Source organism: Phodopus roborovskii, unplaced genomic scaffold (assembly GCF_943737965.1).
Source record: "Phodopus roborovskii unplaced genomic scaffold, PHOROB, whole genome shotgun sequence".
NCBI classification, from domain to species: Eukaryota; Metazoa; Chordata; class Mammalia; order Rodentia; family Cricetidae; genus Phodopus; species Phodopus roborovskii.
This window is the reverse complement of record NW_026126459.1, coordinates 4697501-4715458: the sequence shown is the minus strand read 5'-3', so window position 1 is coordinate 4715458 and position 17958 is coordinate 4697501. Positions and strand designations below refer to the sequence as shown.

The 17958-nt window shown below is 46.4% G+C and overlaps 1 protein-coding gene across 1 annotated transcript in view; it reads right to left on the bottom strand.

The window, feature by feature from the left end:
- Tab1 (TGF-beta activated kinase 1 (MAP3K7) binding protein 1) overlaps positions 1–17958 on the bottom strand; it is a 28914-nt gene that overhangs the window by 2543 nt on the left and 8413 nt on the right. The window contains exons 2-10 of the mRNA XM_051189374.1: positions 11044–11180; positions 10545–10698; positions 8347–8433; positions 7779–7917; positions 7227–7340; positions 6196–6307; positions 3877–4021; positions 1833–2055; positions 696–852 (exon numbers count right to left, since the gene is read on the bottom strand). Coding sequence (XP_051045331.1) covers positions 696–852; positions 1833–2055; positions 3877–4021; positions 6196–6307; positions 7227–7340; positions 7779–7917; positions 8347–8433; positions 10545–10698; positions 11044–11180 — 1268 coding nt within the window. The remainder of the gene's footprint in view (positions 1–695; positions 853–1832; positions 2056–3876; positions 4022–6195; positions 6308–7226; positions 7341–7778; positions 7918–8346; positions 8434–10544; positions 10699–11043; positions 11181–17958) is intronic.

Below are 17958 nucleotides of genomic sequence, written 5' to 3'. Positions count from 1 at the left end.
ACTCCCTCCCTACCAGCCCTTCTAATTGGCCACATCCGGCTAAGCTCTATCCATGTAGAAGGGCTGGGTGTGGCAGCTGTATTATTCCATCAGTGCAGGGCTGGAATGTGGAAACCAGATCCCCCTGGAGGGGGAGGGTGGGAACAGTCACAGAAATGAAGGGGTGGGTGGACAATAGACCTGTCAGGAAGGTCTGCGTTGTGCCCCTCCTCTCAGGTCATGACCTCCATCCCCAGTGCCCTTTAAACAAGACAGCTGACAGCGATGGCCCAGCATAGTGAGAGAGCGGCAGCTGAGGAGCCAGGACAGTCCAGGCAATGAAACCAGTGACTCTATGTTACAAGCTCCAAAACAGGAGAAAACAACCAGAGAAGCTGCCCATGGACAACTGTTGGCCCGAAACACCATCAGTCAGCTGCCTCCCTCTTTTCTCAGGCCTTCTTGTCCGCCCTGCCCTGACCCTCCTCCGGCCCAAGCCCTGTTTTAACCCCTGCTAGGACTACCGGTACTGCTCCTTCCTGCCTGTGTCTAAGGAGACTCCCTACCCCAAAGATAGGGGTGAGCACTGGTGAGGCCCAAGACTCCAGGGTCCACAGACCTCAGGGCCTCTCATCCCACCCTACTGAGCTCTGGGGCTTGATTGTACAGCTGTTTTTCTCCAGGTATCCAAATGTCTCTAGAGTGTAACATCTTACTTAGTGAGGGTAGGAGTGGCTTCATCCAGGGTGGAGGCACTGTGGGCACCATTGACCATCTGGCCCTGAGAAGGCATGACGAGGGAGAGTGTCACACTGGTCTTGCTGGTGTTCTGGGCACTTGAGTAGGGCACAGAAACAGGGTACACACGCCCCCCTGCAATAGGAGAGAGAGCAGGGAGACTGGAAATCAGTTCAGGGTAGTGTGGCTCAAGGCTGCTCTTGAGTGACAAGGGCTATTATGAGGTATCTAAAGTCCCAGCATGGCCCTCCACCTTTGGGGTGGCCCAGGGTGGATGTCCCTTGGTAGAGTCTCTTCTACAACAGCAGTGGGACCTCCCTCCAGCAAGGAAGCCCACTGGGGATCAAGGCAGGAATGGAATGAAATGCTTCATGGCCTCAATGAAAGGGTTACTGCTTGGCTTTGCGTGGATGCCTTCATCTAGAGACCAGTTTGTTTCTGGTTGAGGCTGACCCAATGAGAATATGGTTGCAATAACAGGCCAGAGGGACTCCAGTAACCTGGATGTCCATGGGAGCGCGAACCCATGCAGAGGCGGGAGCTCCAGGGTTTGCTTGTTTAAAAACAAAAAAGAAAATGTAGCCCTCGGGACCAGTACAGCAGGTCTCATCTCTGCCCTAACAACTTTATTCAAGGACCAAAGAGAAAAAAGGGAGAGTGAAATGTCTCCTCAGGCAAAGTGGTCTAACACAGTGCCGGGTTCTGGGGTGGACTTCTGGCCCCAAACCTGACCTCCTCCAGGTCCCTTCCTAGCCCTACCCTACTAATGAGGGTGAAGTGACTATGTTCCTGGCAGGGCACAGGCTAGAAGATGTTCCACCATCAATGGTGGTAGCTATCACCTCTGCTACCTGCCTCTGTGATTGTACGTAGTGTGCTCATGTATCAAGACTTTAGGAGTGGCCTGGGCAGTGATACATCTACATTGTACTGACAGAAGGACTAAAGACAGATTTGCAGCTCAGAGTCTGTGCGTCTGATATCCTGTACTGGGCAAGGCAAGGTCACTGGTTCTATCTGCCAAGCAGTGAGCTCACCTCATCAGCCACTCTGTACTGCCTCCAGCCCAGGACTCATCTTAGGTGCCCTGTTTGTATAGTACATGGCATACATACCTGGGGTAGGGGTCGGTGTAGACTGGCTCATCTCACCCAATGGGTAGCCAAAGTTCCTCACTAGCAGGGTCATGTCTTCATGCAGTGGGCAGAACTTGGCACGCTCCCCGCCACTGGCAAAGGTATCACTATGGATACGCTTTACACGGTCTACCACAGCCTGGGCCACTGCATCCAGGGAGGTCTGCTTAGCAAATTCAGTGTCAATCATTGCTGCAATCTCCTGGGGGTTTGGAGGGAAAACTTGATGAGGAACACAGGGTGACCCAGGAGAAGGGGCAAAAATTCCACAGGAGGCTTAGGGATTGCTAGCCTAGCAGGTGAAGGAAGTCTCTGCCAGTTAAACTGTAACCTGAGCTTTTCAAGCTGTTCCAGATAATCCTTCTGGAACATACCGATTAGAAAAGGTGTGGGAGCTTGTGATCTCTCCTCTGGCTTCCGCCTCTTAATGGGTAACATCCACCCCAGTGGAATTACATAACGGGATGGATGCAAGGGCACTCTGAAGACTGCTAAGAAACACAGGGTAAAGGCTGCAGTTATGCCTTCCTCCCTGGAGAAAACACCTTTTCCACATGCAAGGCATTTGCCAGGAACTGCTCTCCAAGAAGTCCTCTGTCTGGTGTATTCTAGAATCCAGTAGATGCTTTTCAGTGCATCTCTTGTAAAGAAACAAAAGGGAAAGAAAAAAAATCACAATGAATGATCAAAAGCTCAGCAGAGGTGGTGATGTATACTTGTATCCCAGCACTCAGGATGCAGAGATGGGGGAATCACTGTAAGTTCCAGACCATACATAGTGAGACCCTGTCTCAAAAAAAAAAAAAAAAAAAAGAAGGAGGAGGAGGAGGAGGAAGAAGAAGAAACAAAATTAAAAAAAAAAAAAAAAAAAAACAAAAAAAAAAAAAAACAAAACCAAAAGCATAAACTCAAGTCCTCTACCCAAGCATTAGGCTGTCCCCTCCTGGAAGCAGCAGCACAGGGTGGGGAAAGACCTGGCTGGACCTGGTGCTGAGGTTTGGCTGTGTCTGACCAGCCACACCACCTGAGACAGAACACTAGAACTTCTCTCTGAGGAAGTAACTACTGGCCCTCTATGCTACAGGCTGCTGGAATGACAGGACAGGACAGGAACCCTTGAACACAGGGATTAGGTGACAGCCAGGCTTTAGTTAAAGAGCAGGAAGTAGTACTGAGTAGTGGGGCACACACATGTCACCCAGCACTCAGTAAGCAGAGGCAGGAGGATTCCAAATTTAAAGCCAGCCTGGACTACATCACTAGTTTCAAGCCAGCCTAGGCTATAGAGCAAGATTCCATCTCAAAAAGAAAAGCGGACAAGGATTGCCTTCTTACACATACAAGAACCACACCAAAAAGAGGCACACCTGAACTCGGCCACCTGGCAACTCAAGATACAGGCAGCTACCCTTCAAGTCCCAGTCCAGCATTGCTACCAGAAGGGCTGGGGCAGGAGGATGCTGTTTGAGGCCTGCCTGGGTTACAAAGTAAGTTCAGCCTTGCTTAGGCAACTGCTTGTCTGTAACTCAGTGGTAGAGTGCCTGCCAAGCAGCCTCAAGGCCTTTGTGTCAGCACACATCCATGTAGTTCCTGTGTGACCCTGGAAGTCACTCTGACGGCTGCTGGCTGTCTTGTATCTCTAAGATGTAGAGAAACAAGGGGGCTCCCACTGGCTGAATAATTTTATCCCCTCACCCTTGACCGCCCATAGTCTGCAGAGGGAGAACCTGCCACACAGGAGGGAAAGGTAGCCAGCCCCTGAGGCCCCAGTGGGAAGAGGAAATGAGACTGAAGTCTGGCAGTGTTCTGGGTAGCAAGTCATGGCTTTTCTGGCTCTGTTACCTTCCTTTCCTACAGGCCTGGGACAGGACAGTTCCCACCTCCCCTCTCCCTTTTGGCTTCAGGCCCTGGCTTTGAGCCTTAAAAGATAACTGGTGACAGCACTTGAGAATCAGGGCTCCAAGTCACCAGCACACTACTCATGAGCTGTCTTGCCATGACCTGCTTGCCCTACTCAGCTTACCTGGTTGGCTTGCCCTGGCCCATGGGCTGCCTCCAGGGCCTTGTAGAGTCCCTCAGACATCAGCACCAGGAAGCCTGTCACACCATCCAGAGGCTGGGCACCATGGATTTCTGGCTCTGCGATGATGGGCTTGGACTTGGCAGCACTAGGAAAGAGTAGAGTGAGGGCTTTGTGTGGAAAGGCCCCCTGGGGGCACTGCCTCTAATGAGGATAAGAACCTACTCTCAGAACAGAAAACATTTGGCTTGATAAGAGGGAAATGGACAGAGGGAATGAGAAGAGCAGATGGGGCCTGACTGCTGAGGGCAGCCACTAAAGAAAGGCCCAGAGGCCATGAAGATAAAGGTCAGATGCCAGATCCAGGCTCTACTTTGTATTTCCTGCCATAACCACAGTCTGGGCTGCAGCACGGCAGGAGGGAATGAATTTAGGACCAAAATGGCTGTTACTGGGGCTGGAGAGATGGCTCAGTCCTTAAGAACACTGACTGCTCTTCTAGATGTCCAGTGTTCAATTCCCAGCAAGTGTATGATGGCTCACAACTGTCTGTATTAAGATCTGCTGCCCTTTTCTGGCAGGGCAGAACCCTGTATACATAACAAATAAATATGTCTTTTTTAAAAATGGCTGTTACTTATTTACTTATTATTTGATAAGGTCTCTTGTAGCCTCCACTGATTTACAATTATGTAACCAAGTATGACTTTGGGTTCCTAATGCTGCTGTCTCGATAGATACCTGTCAAGTGCTAGATGACAAACTTGTACCACCACTGCATATGTCAGATGGGTGATGTGATGAATGCCTGTATTCCCAGTACTTGGGCAGATGTGACAGGAAGAGGATGATGTCAAAATCAACACAAGAGGCACGACCTATGGGTCATCTCAGTTTGGATTACTAGTAAGAGCCTATTTTGAAATAAAAATAAATTAAAAAACAAATAAAAGCCCATCCTCTTGTTATAACTTGAACTCTGCCAAGATAAGTGTCTATTCCAACTAAGATACCATATAATACCATGGCAGATGTGTGTCAATCATTATTGTGTCAAAAATACTCTAGCACACATGTCCTGGAGGACATTCTTAACACAACCCTGAGAGGAGACATCCTTGATGCCATTACTTGGGGTTGCTTGGGTAGATGCTGGCATGCCATCGACGGGAATCATAGTGTCTGTCACAAGGCAGGACAGCAGCTCCGGGCATGTGTGCAAGTGTCACGGAAGCAGGGGCACATGACCTGTCCTGACCACACTGAGCTGCTCCTTTCCACACCAGTCAGATGCTAATGAAGTGGTTCAGAGAAGAAAGAGAGCAGAGCACTAGGAAGGCTTGTGCATACACCCAGCTCCCTCCCGCCTTCTCTCCCCCCAGCACACAGTACATGTGTGTGCTAGGACATCTGGAGGCAGAGCACATAAGGAACCAGCAGGCTCTAGGTCAAAGAGGTCTGATTTAGGACAGAAGGCTGTTTGAATCCTTAAGTCATAGACCTCCTATCCAATAAAGTAAACAGAACCCTGCAAACTAGGGACAATGCTTTTAAATACTGAATATTCAGATTCTGGAAGGGGAAGGAGTGTTAACTTAGCTAGGAAGCCTGGCCCTTGCTGAGGTAAAATTTTCTGGCTGAGACACAATGCTGGACGGGCACCACAGAGGCTCTTGTGAAAAGTTCCCCACCCAGAGCTAGCCAGAGGTGAAAGGGCATATGCTCCAAATTCAGGCTGCCTGGGTCCATCAATGGTGCTATGACTGGCCAGGGTCTTGGATGTCTCCATGCCTCAATTTCCTCTCATGGACTTGCCTGTGGGGTCAAGACAGCTCCCAGCTGAGAGGGCCTGAGTAAGATGTGAACAAGAGGACATGCACAAGGAGTGAGCACACTAGGCATAGCAAAGGCTCACCAGGGTATTACTGCCATGGAGATTTGGGTAGCACTCAGATGGAACAGCCCTAGAACGAGACAGATGATTCATCCCCTAGCATTACCTGGCCTAAGTCACAGATAGGGACTAACAGCCTTTTGGTCTAGTCAGTTCCTGTTCATGCTGGCACTGGATCCTCCTGCCAGGCTCTGTGGCACTTTTGCTGCCCTGGACTTGGTCAGCTCTGTCCTTGACTCTTGTGGGCCTAGCTCGCAGGACCAGACTGCTAGTCTAGGCCCCACTCCACACTTCAGTCTCTGGAGGCAGAAAGTATCTCCTTGGGCCCAAACTTTCAATAGCATCCCTGCCACTGAAGCCTGGGATCTGTTTTCACTCCAGGTCCTCTGTTCTCACAAACAGCTGGGGCATCAGGGATGGCCACATACCTGAGCAGGTCAATGTCAGTGTAGCCATATTTGACTTTGTAGTCCCCGATGCGCCTGGTGCTCTCCTGTCCACAGATGATGCCCACCTGCTTGATCTTTCCTGCATCCAAACCTACCAAAGAGAGGACAACTCAACATGCCCATTTCACCTCAGTGAAGAGTGAAAGGGGATGGTGATGCGACATCTACATCACATGGTAAGTGAGGACAAAATATCAGAAAATGAAAACAATGCCAGGGTACCACAGAGCACAACAACCCAGAGTCTGGCTGTTCTCAGTACTCAAACTTAACAGAAGACCCCTCATCAGGCCTGCTGCCTTGAAGATGCCATTGAGTCTGAATACTGAGCTCCTAGCCGATGGTGCTGTTCTGGGAGGTTACAGAACCTTTGGGTACTGGGTCTAGCTGCATGGGCTTTGGAAGGCATAGACTAGCCAGCTTCTGGGCTCCTCTCTCCTCTCCCTGATTTGCTGAGGTGGAAACTCAGCCAAATGGTTTCTTACCATTATGGACAGCATCCCTTGAAAGCATTAGTCAACAGCCCTTTCTCCCTTAAGCTACTTCCACAGGTATCCGGCCACAGCAATGAGAAAAGTAACTAATATAGCCCTCTCCCTGCAGGCGCTGCAGCACTAGCTAGCATAGTCCTGTCTGCCTCTGCCCAGAGCCCAGAAGGCACCCATGTCAGCAGAGCTGGGAAGGAAGGCAAGGCTCCAGCCACACTGGGATTACAAGACATCTCTGCTCTCTTGGTGTCTCTCAGAAACAGAGGTATGTGCCCACCATTTGCCAGGTACTCCTCTGGGAAGCAGTTTATACACATTAACTCTCCACAGGGAGTGTCAGCACTACCCTCACCATACAGATGAAAAGATTCCCATGTCAAAACTGTCCAGTAGCAGATCCAGTCCTGGCTATAGACCCAGTCCTTCTAGCATGCACCTCCCTCTCCCAGTTAACAAAGGAAAGGCACAGAGGGAGTCCAGGAGCTGGGCCCCTGCTCCCCCAGCCCAGCCTCCCCTACTCACCCAGTTGTGACAGGCGAAAGAGCTCATCCTCATTCTCCGTGGTGTGGTCCACGTTCAGCTGTGTCACCTGTAACCCATCCACTGTAGATTTGCACAGAAGGGCCCGGTTTGTACCTGCAGCACGATTTGATCAAGATTAAGCAGAGGGAGAAACAGGACCCACTGACACAACAGGGGAGACAAGCAGGTATCACAACCAAGGGTTCCAGATATCGGGGTGAATCGCCAGGCAAGGACAGCTGAGTCAGTATGGAAGCAGGCTGCATGCTACGTGTGATCACAAGACAAGTCTTCAGATTATCATGGTTCAGTGTCTGTTGCTTTCAAACAATTTGGGAAATGAGGGGCTCTGAATAAAACAAGACTGGCCACAGATGGAAACTGTTAGGGCTGGAATGGGGCATGGTGGCTCACTAACTAATATTTATCACTTGTTTTACATTTTGCAAGTTGATCCCTAAGGAAATCTTAAGAAAAGGAGGAAGAGAGTCAGGGGCACCATGAACCCTTGTGTAGTTTGAAAGATTGATGTGGGGTGGGTGGGTAACTCACCAACATTGGCGACGTAGAGCTTGTTGTTGAGAAGGACTGCCACAACAGCCATGGCCCCTCCTGAAATCTCCCTCTCCAGTGCCTTGAGTCTCTCAAGGATCTTCTGATACTGAGGTGGCAGCTGGTGTTGGGGCACACCCTGCAAGCCACCATCAAGAGAGGTCAAAGTAGCACAGGTACTTGAGGACCATAATCTTACCCATTCTCTCCTTCCCTTGAGATAAGCAGACAGCAGGCTATTCAGCCTGTAGGATGCCCAGGAAGGCCACTGGTGCTTTAACCAAGGGCAGTATGAAGGGAGACCCTGGCTTTGGTGGACTGAACCAGATCATAGCACCTAGGATGTCCTTTCCTTCCACCTACTGCTGCCATCCAAGGATGAACCTTAGAGAAAAGCTGCCCACTGCTGGCCAAGAGTCCCACAGGGATATAGGATACACCTACGGCCACCCCAGTCTCCCCATCAGGATGTTGCCTCATGATCTGCCTGCAGGCCTTGCTACGCCTATGGGTAGCAAGAGACATGGAAGATTAATGCTGGCACCCAGCAGTACAGATAGGCCATTACCTCTGGTAGCTGGGACTGGAGGCTTGCTTTCTCAGCCAATGCATCATCGATGGACTCCAGGAAGCTCCTCTCTACCACATCGAAGGCCTGAAGGGACACAGGGCAAAGCAAGGGCTGGCTCAAACAATACCATCACCTCCTGCTAAGATGTCCCTATGGAGAGTAACAGATCCATGGTATTCATGGCAGGTCTCATGTGACCAGTGAGTGATATATATAATTTCTGCCTCATATGTGGGCTTTCCTGCCTATTGTTTAACAAGGACCTGCAGCTATAAGATGAGAGAAGGGTGCTATTTAGGTGGCCTACAAAGGAATCAGACAGGTAGGCACAAGAGCCAGGCCCTGTGCTCGACTGGTGAAAGAGAGTCTACAGAGGCCTTCACCTGCTGGACACTGGTGAAGCAGAAAGCTTTCCCTGGTATTGCCTCTGCAATGCTCCAGTCTAGGAGCCCTGAGGCCACAGAGAACAGAAAGAGGCTGGGGCAATTTCTCAAAGACCAAGAACCCTTCCTGGGTAGAAGGAAACCCCAGCATGGCAACAAAAGAAACACAGGCCTGGCCAGTGAGGTACAGTGGTATAGATATAACTACTTTGTTTTGGAATGGATTTTCATTTATTGATACAATTCAGGTCAATTTTGTGATATGTATAGTTCTCCTTTTGTTTAGGTATTGTGTTTGTATAGCTCATTTAAAAATGTAATGTATAATTTAGTACAGATTATAGATTGTTACCTATTAATAGTCAAAATTTGTTAGGTTTTACCTATAATAGTCAAAACTTATAGTTAGATTAGTTAGGTTTTCTAGATATATAGAGATGTATTTGAGATAGATAGGAATTCTTCAAACCTTTCAAAGACCTGCAGAAAATGGCATTTAAAATGGTTTAGGGTTTTTCGTGACAATGAGGCACAATTGCTCCTGGCAACACCACCTGCATCAGAAAGGAAGATGGACATTGAAGAAACTCGCCAAAGGGCAAGACTAGCCATTTGGACAAGATAACTGCCCTTGTCTGGACTGTTTGACATTATGCTGTATAAACTGGACATGCAGGACCCACAGAAAAGTGACTGCTGATTCAAGATGGACATTGTTACAGAGTTCCTGCTTCATGGAAGAGTCTGACAGACAGTCTGCAGGACACAAAGAAAAGTGACTGACAAACTGCCAATACAAGAAGACAGTTTAAACTTTCTTGCTTTGCTGAAGAGTCTTCCAGACACACTATGGCCTATGGGCTGAAGATGGAAGATTACAGAAGAACTTCAGGTGACTGACAAGTTAAGATGTCTCTGTCATTTCTAGAGCTTATATATTATCCTTCTGTGGTCTTTGATAGAATTGAAGACAGATAGTTATGGTTATAGTTTTCCTTAGTTAAGCTTAAAGATAAGTTACATATATGACTTTAGACTCACAAATATAGGATAGATGATAGAATAGTTTCTTTTAATCTTGCTAAATGTTAATGGACTAAATATTGTTAACTATGATTCTTATTTGATAACTGTTGTGTTATATATTTTGCTATGTTAAGCTTAAAACCCTTCTTTTTATTTAGACAAAAAAGAGGAGATGATGGGAAATGTCATTCTGTATATGTTTCTCACACTGGTCAATGAATAAAGCACATTGGCCAATAGGAAAGCTAGATAGGCGGGACTAGGAGACGAGGAGGAATGCTGGCTGGCTCCTCGGTAAGAGAAATACATAGATCAGCAAAGATGGGTTAATAATTAAGACAGAGCTAGCCGATAAGAAACTAGTAACGGGCCAACAGATTATATCAAATACAGAGTCTCGGTGTGTTACTTGGGGCTGGCATGGCGGCGGGACAAGACCAGAAGCAGCAGGCGGAAAAACCGTACTCCTTACAGTACAGGCCAAAACAGAAGTGGGAAGAATTGCAGATCATGCAGGATGTTGTCAGCACTGGAGAGGAGCACCTAACTCATCCCAAGCCAAGAGGTCACTTTTGAGGACCATATTCCCACAGGCCTCCAGTCTCCATTCCTGTGAAAGAACCACTGTTCCCACCTGCCCTGGACTCCTAGGGAAAAGGAACCCCTGCTACCATGAACTGACCCTTGGTGGGGGATGAAGAAGCACACTTAGAGCTGCAGGGCCAAAGTTCCAGAAAGGAGAGGACACACAGTCAGATAGGTCCCTGGCAGCCAGCCCAACCTTACCTGCAGCAGAACCCGCCGCACATCGGCCTCAGTGTGCTCAGTGTTGAGCTGGCCCAGCAGGAGCTCTGCAGAGAGTCTCTGGGCCACGAAGTTGGTCACCCGGTTGCCGTCATAGCCATTGAAGACCCCATACAGGAAGCAGTTGTTTTCACTTCTAGCAGAGGGAGGGCAGGAAGAGGGCTGAGACCAGGGCACACAGGTAATGGGGAAGAAGGAAAGGCACTGGGGAGGGGGCTAGAGACAGAAAAGGCTTCAGGTACTCATCTAGGTCCCCTCATGGTGGCCATCGTTTTGCTATGAAAATGACCTGCTTGCTGAATCCTCCCTCTCAGCCTACTCCATCCCTATCCATAGCAGGCCATTGGCTGAATGAGACATGGAAAGGTCATTTCCCACAGGCCCCACTTCACAGGCAAGCCTCATACACAGTAGTGGCAAGACAGCATCTTTCCTTGCTTAGAACTGACTTTCTCTGTCCAGTACAGCATGCCACACATACCTGAACTTGAGCCAGTTGTCCTCGGGAGGGTGGCTCTCAGTGCCCTTACCGTCAGCAGAATAGCTACGGTTGGAAGCTGAACCGACTCCAGAGAGATGACATAGTGGCAGGTCATCCGTCCAGCTTGGCTGCTGCTCCTGGGAAAGAAACACCAGGAAACTGTGAAAGCCTACCATGTTGCTGGGATCCCATTGCACCTGCTTCTCCAACCCAAGTTCCACAAGATGGTTATGTCTTGGAAATGATGATGCTTTTCTGAAGAGACACTTACAAAGTGTCATGTGTTGGTGGTGTATCCTCAAACTGCAGCATTCCCAAGTAGAAAGCACAGCATGTACTACCAAACAGGAAATGCTAGTGTAACAAATAGGCATAAGTCCAACTTAGAGAAAACTCTTTGGTCACACTCCTCCCACAAAGTTCTGATTGTGCAGCACAAAGGAATTCAACTGCAGAACACATGTCCCACGAGCACCAGCACCACCACAAAGCCTGACCTGTATGCAGCCTGCCTGTGTTGTCAACAGCTTCCCACGCATGCTCTCAGGAAGGTAGCTGGGGCATGGCCTTCAGAAACTCCAGCCTGCCCTTCCTCCTGGTATGGAGAGGTCTCCACCTGTGTCCCTTGCCATCTCCCCCAACACATCTCCTCCAGTAGCTGCAGCTTGAAGGCCTGTGCACAACCTTTTTCTTGTCAAGTAAGTCTTCTGGGATCACTGACTCAGGGGTCACTGTCTTGTGTACTCACACTGTACCCTGGTTCCATCTCTCATGCCTACAACTGACTTTTATCCTATCCCACCAGATCTCAAACCAGGATGTTTTGCACAATCACTGCAGAGATCTATACACACAGAGTCCAAGTCTTGGCCTATGTAATACAGGGTTTCTCTGTGTAGCCCTAACTGTCCTGGAACTTGTCCTGTAGACCAGGTCTGCCTCTGCCTCCAGAGTGATGGTTAAAAACCTGTGGCACCACTACCAGGCAAACATCCCAACTCTTAATTTTATAAGGTTCCTAGAGGTGACCCCTACGCACCTGTATTTTCTTTCATTTCCTTCTCTTCTCCTTTCTATTTGGATGTAGGACTTACTAGTAAGCAAGACACAGTGGTAGGAAATAGCACAATGGAAGGCCTCATAGCGCATGACTCATGACTATCTGACACCATGGCCACTGGGGATGGGCTGCTAATCAGCCATGTCTTCATGTTCATATGCATGAAACTTGGTAAAGCCCCATCTGGTGGCCAGAGAACTCGGTCTTGTGTGAGGCCTGCAGTTAGGAAGGATGGACAGAAAGGACCTGGCTAAGATAAACAAACAATGGCCACTGTGCCCTGAGGCTCCCCCAAACTCCTTGCATATGTATCTGAAGCTCAAACTGAGACAGCATAAGATTAAAGACACAAACACCCACTGGAACACTATCTCAAAGGTCCAGAAATCAAGCATCCACACGACAGGCATCAGACCTGTATGTGGTACACATACATACATGCAGGCAAAACACTCACACATATAAAATACTTTGAAAAAGTTGGAAAGTTTTATTGAAATATTAAACAATTATGGCTACCAGGTGCACCTTCTTATATGCTACTAGTAATAATCTTCAAAAAAAATGTAAAACAACCAAGGCTATAGAGAAACCCTGTCTCAAACAAAAGAAAATGGGTAAGATATAAAACCACTTCAACCTGCTGCTATAGATATGGGAAGAGCTTATGGCTAGCTTTTGTGGCAAATTTCACCTTCTGCTTATCTATAGAGAGGGAAGTCAGTTTATAGACATACACATCATCAATTTTAATTGTTTTTTATGCCACACTCATCTATTCCAGAGCTTTTGTTCAGTATTTAGAGCCCTGGAGCGACTGTTGCAAGGTGTGGGAATCTGTTTTACTTTAAATAATCATGTAGGGAAATCAATATCCTTGGGTATGCAGTCATGCTAATACACCAGACATCTGTATTACTACCTCCAGTGCAGGACACAAAATGCCCGACTAACAATGCCTGGCTAACAATGTCCCTTGGGAGATGTTCCACCCACCCTAGGCCTGGCACACTGGCCTGTTCTCCATCCTGTGGTTTTGCCTTTTTAAGAATGGCATCTGTCAAAACATGTGGTGTATAACTCTGTGAGGCTGTCCTCTTTGGTACATCCTGCCCTTGAGATTCTGCCACTGTTGCTTGTGTGCATAAATAGCTTGCTAATCATTCCTGCAGCATTCGAGTAGTCCTCCTTTCTCATTGTTGGACAAAGGGCAAGTCTGTTTATCCCAGCACCCCCTGAAGGACATTTGGGCAACATTTATGTGCAAGCTTTTGTCTGAGTGCACTTCATTCTTTTGGTGACTACTAGGGCTTAGGTCACAAACATCTACTGGAAGGCTGACATGCATGTGGCACACACATACATACAAAAGAAAAGAAAAATAAAAGAGCACTAGGTCCAAGTAAATGGATTTTTAGCTTTTTCTTTTAAATTTCTTTATTGGGCCAGAGTGATGGTACACACCTTTAGTCCCAGTACCTGGGAGGCAGGCCAGCCAGAGATACACAGTGATCCTGTCTCAAATAGAACAGAGAGATAGATTGATATTTATTATTTTAAATTTATGTGTTTGTGTATGTGAGCAAATGTCCCTTATGTCGATGCTCCTGGAAGCCTGAGGAGGGAGCTAGAACCTGAGGCATGGTGAGCCACTGGACATGGGTATCTTCTGGAGGAGCAACAAAGGTTCTTTCTTAACTGCTAAGACATTCTCCAGCCTCTGGGTGTTTAGCTCTAGAAGAAACTGCCAAACCATCTTCCAGGGCAGCTGCACCGTGTGTATTCCTATCAGCAGCAAGCACCCTCAGTGACAGCTTCACGACCATCACTAGGTATCATCTGTCTGTTCTAAAGAATGCCAGATCTCAGGGTGTAATTTATTTTATGCCTCCTTTTAAATTGGGTTGTTTAAAAAACAGAGTTGAGAGGGTTTTTTTTTTTTTTTAACATATTTTGCAGTGTAGTCCTTTGTTGACTACATGATTATTTTCCCAAGTCATTCCATTTACCTCATTGTAGTTTTGATAGAATAAACATAAAATTTTGATTTCTATTTTATTGATGTCTTCTTTTTATGGTTTGTGCTTTTAGAGTCATATGCAACAACTCCTAGAACAGACCAGGCCATGAGAACCTCGCATTCATTAGAAATTTTACAGTTCTGTCTACATCCGAGGCCTCTCTTGAATTACTTTTTATAGTAGGCAGCTCTAGGTCAAAGTCCCCCTGCATGTGGATGTCCAATAGTTCTAACACCATTTTTTAAGATCAGCTTCCTCTACTGAGTTCCCATCAAACCTTTACTATGTTTCTGGACTCTGTTCTGTTCATCTCTATGATGAACACTTTATCCCTACAGGTTTGTTACAAATTCCCCTACAGCAATGGTTCTCAAACTTCCTAATGCAAGACAGTTCCTCATGTTGTGGTATCCCCAACCATAATATTATTTTGGTTGCTGTAATTTTGCTATAATGTCGTTTTAAATCATAATGTAAATATCTGAGATGAAGGATCCACAGGTTGAGAACCACTGACTTAGGATGATTTCTCAAAAATAAGTAAATACATCCAAAAAAAAAAAAAAAAGTCTATTGGGGCTGGGTGATGGTGGTGCATGCCTTCAATCCCAGCATTTGGGAGGCACAGGCAGGCAGATCTATGTTAGTTCAGGGTCAGCCTGGTCTACTGAGTGAGTTCCAGGACAGCTCCAAAGCTACTGAGAAACCCTGTCTCGAACAAACAAAAACAAAAACAAAAACAAAAAAAAAAAAGAAGAAGAAGAAGAAGAAGAAGAAGAAGAAGAAGAAGAAGAAGAAGAAGAAGAAGAAGAAGAAAAAGTCTATTGGGACTTTTATTGCAATTACTAAAATCTACAGGCCAGACTGGGTTAAACTGACATCTCTACTACACCAATCTTCTGACCCATGAATATGGTATGTCTCCATACTTATTCATGTTTTCTTCATGGGATGTTTGCTTTAGTCACAATTTCACCACAGGCTTTAAGGAGCCACAGTGTCTCCTATTAGTCTTTGAGGACCATATCTAAAAGCTATTAATGGAAACAAAATGGCTCAAATTCTGCTCAGCTCTGATGACATTAGGTCAAGTAATTGCTGCCTAGCAAAAGAAATACTTCCTAGCTCTGTTCTTGACTTCTAATGTAAGTGGTAACATACATCTCTGTAGTCACATGTATTATATGATTGCTATACATCCAGTTAACATACACACTCATTCAACAAACCTATCTGCTGACTGCTTGGAAAGCTCCTTCCCACAGGTGAGCCACACCTGAGTGGCTGAAGTATTGGTCCTTCTACAGATTGGGAAGGAGCTTTCCAAGCAGCGGGAACAGCATGTGCAAAGACCCTGAGGTGAAAGAGGAATGTGCCTGACTAAAAGAAGCATGGGAGGCTGGGATGGCGTCCACAGTGAGCATGAGGGAAAACAGCTAGAGATCCAAGGGTCTGCACAGACACACACATAGGCCTGGAAAGACAGTGCCCGTCTTTGTGGGCCATGGTAAGGAGGTAACTGCCAGGGAATGAATTATTCCTTAGAACTCATGCCCTTTAGATCTGGTGACTATATCTCTATAGCCAGGACCCTCACTCAGGGCCCAGTCAACCTGAAAAAAATATTCCTTCCCTAGGCTCTGCCTGATGCCTATGGTGGGAATGAAATTAAACCTAAGACACACATAAGAACAAGGGTACCTTTTCAGCCAGGAGTATCCTGTGTCCTCCAGAAAAGATGGGCAAAGAGGTACTATAGGCTACAGACGGTTTAAAGTGTAAATGATGGTTTGGGAGTACTGTCTGCATTAAAGTTGAGATTAAGATGGACTGAAAACTCCAATATAAGATGGGCAACACCAAGTGCTATCTGTGATGCAGACCAACAACCTAACCAATGTGCTTCCTTGGCCATCATCTAACTCACAAAGGACAGATAGGCTTCCAGGGCCTACAATCCTTCTAACACCCATACTTACAGCAAATAAATATTGCCCTGGCAACTAATTCAGTGTTAGAGAAACAGTATTAAGAAGGCTAGTGGCTGCACATAATGGCATATACCTGTAATCCCAGCACTGGGGCGTCTGAGGCAGGAAGCCTGGAGTTCAAGTTTGGGATATTCAGTGGGTCAGTGAGATGGCTTAGTGCGCAAAGGTACCTACCACCATGCCTAATTTTCTGAATTTGATCCCAGGACTCAAATGGTGTAAGGAAAAAAAATCAACTACTACAAGTTGTCCTCCAACCTTTACCTACATGTCTGCAAATACAAACACACACACACACACATATACACACAATTTTTAAAGAAAAGGGCTAGTTGTTACCACATGCAAATAAAGGACACACACTCTATTGAAGGACCTGCATTGGTGTTACTCAGGAGGCAATGCATGGTGTGAACCCATGGTGTGAACCCAGGGAGATGCTATGGGGTAGGTGGATGTTATACTGACCACCAAGGCCATATTCAGTTTATGTGAGAATAACAAACTCTTCCAAATCAGAACCTGTAAGCATAACAATGTTAATGAACTCAGCTGGTGCCTTGACCTTCAGTAATTAAACTACTGTCTGGGCTCCTACACTTTATTTTTTAAAAACTCTTTTTCAGGGGATAGAGAGATGAATCAGTAGCTAAGAGCACTGACTGCTCTTCCAGAGGACCAGGGTTCGATTCCCAGCACTTACATTGTGGCCTACAACCCTGTATAATTCCAGTTTCAGAGGCTCTGTTGATGCCTTATTCTGGTGTCATTAGGCACTGCATACACAGTGCACAGACATTCTTACAGGCAAAATGCCCATCCATATAAAATAAAAATAAACACTTTTGGGGAGGGGTTGAAACTGGGCCTCACTGTGTAGGTCTTGAACTCCTTGCTATGTAGACCAAGCTTGCCTTGAACTCAAAGAGAGTTGCTTATCTCTGCCTCCCAAGTGGTAGGATTAAAGGCATGAGCCACCATATGCAACTCTAAATATTTTTTAATTTGATTTTTACAATGTTGAGTCAGTAGAGTCTGCAGATTTATCCTTTTACTAGCTGGCAAACAATATTTTTTGTCAAGACTTTAGTGCTACTGTGCACTTATGCCTTTTTTCTTTTTTAATGTTTTTTTTTTTTTTTTCTTTTTTAATGTTTTTTTTTTTTTTTTTTTTTTTTTTTTTTTTGAGACAGAGTTTCTCTGTGTAGTTTTGGAGCCTGTCCTGGAACTCACTCTGTAGACCAGGCTGGCCTTGAACTCACAGAGGCTGCCTCTGCCTCCCAAGTGCTAGAATTGAAGGCATTCACCTAATGCAGTTTTTATCTTGGAAAGAAAAAAAAAAAAAAGCACTCATAAAACAAGTTTACTGTCACTTTTTTCTTTCTCTATGTGTATGGGGTGAGCATGTGTTCACATGTCTCGGTGTGTATGTGGAAAGGGGCTTAAAACTGACATTGAGTCTCCTTGATTGCTCTCCACTTTATTCATTGAAGCAGGGTCTCTTACTGAACCTGGAGACAATAATTCCAGCCAATATTGGCAAGTGTTGGAATTACAGGTAGGCCAACACAGCTATTTGGCTTTTACATGGGCACTGGAGATTCAAACTCTGGTCCTTTCACTTGTACAGCAAGTGTTTATCCACATAGCACCCTAACTGATATTTTCTTAACATGTCATAAACATAAATGTATACTTCAGTCTATCATAATGTCAATGCCAGCATCTCATTTCGTGGTTAATTACTCAGAGAGGAGAGACTTCCATTTTCATTAGAACACAGCAAGGCTGTCTACTTTCTGCAGCAACCTAACATTCAACTGGATGTGTGAGCCCAGACAAT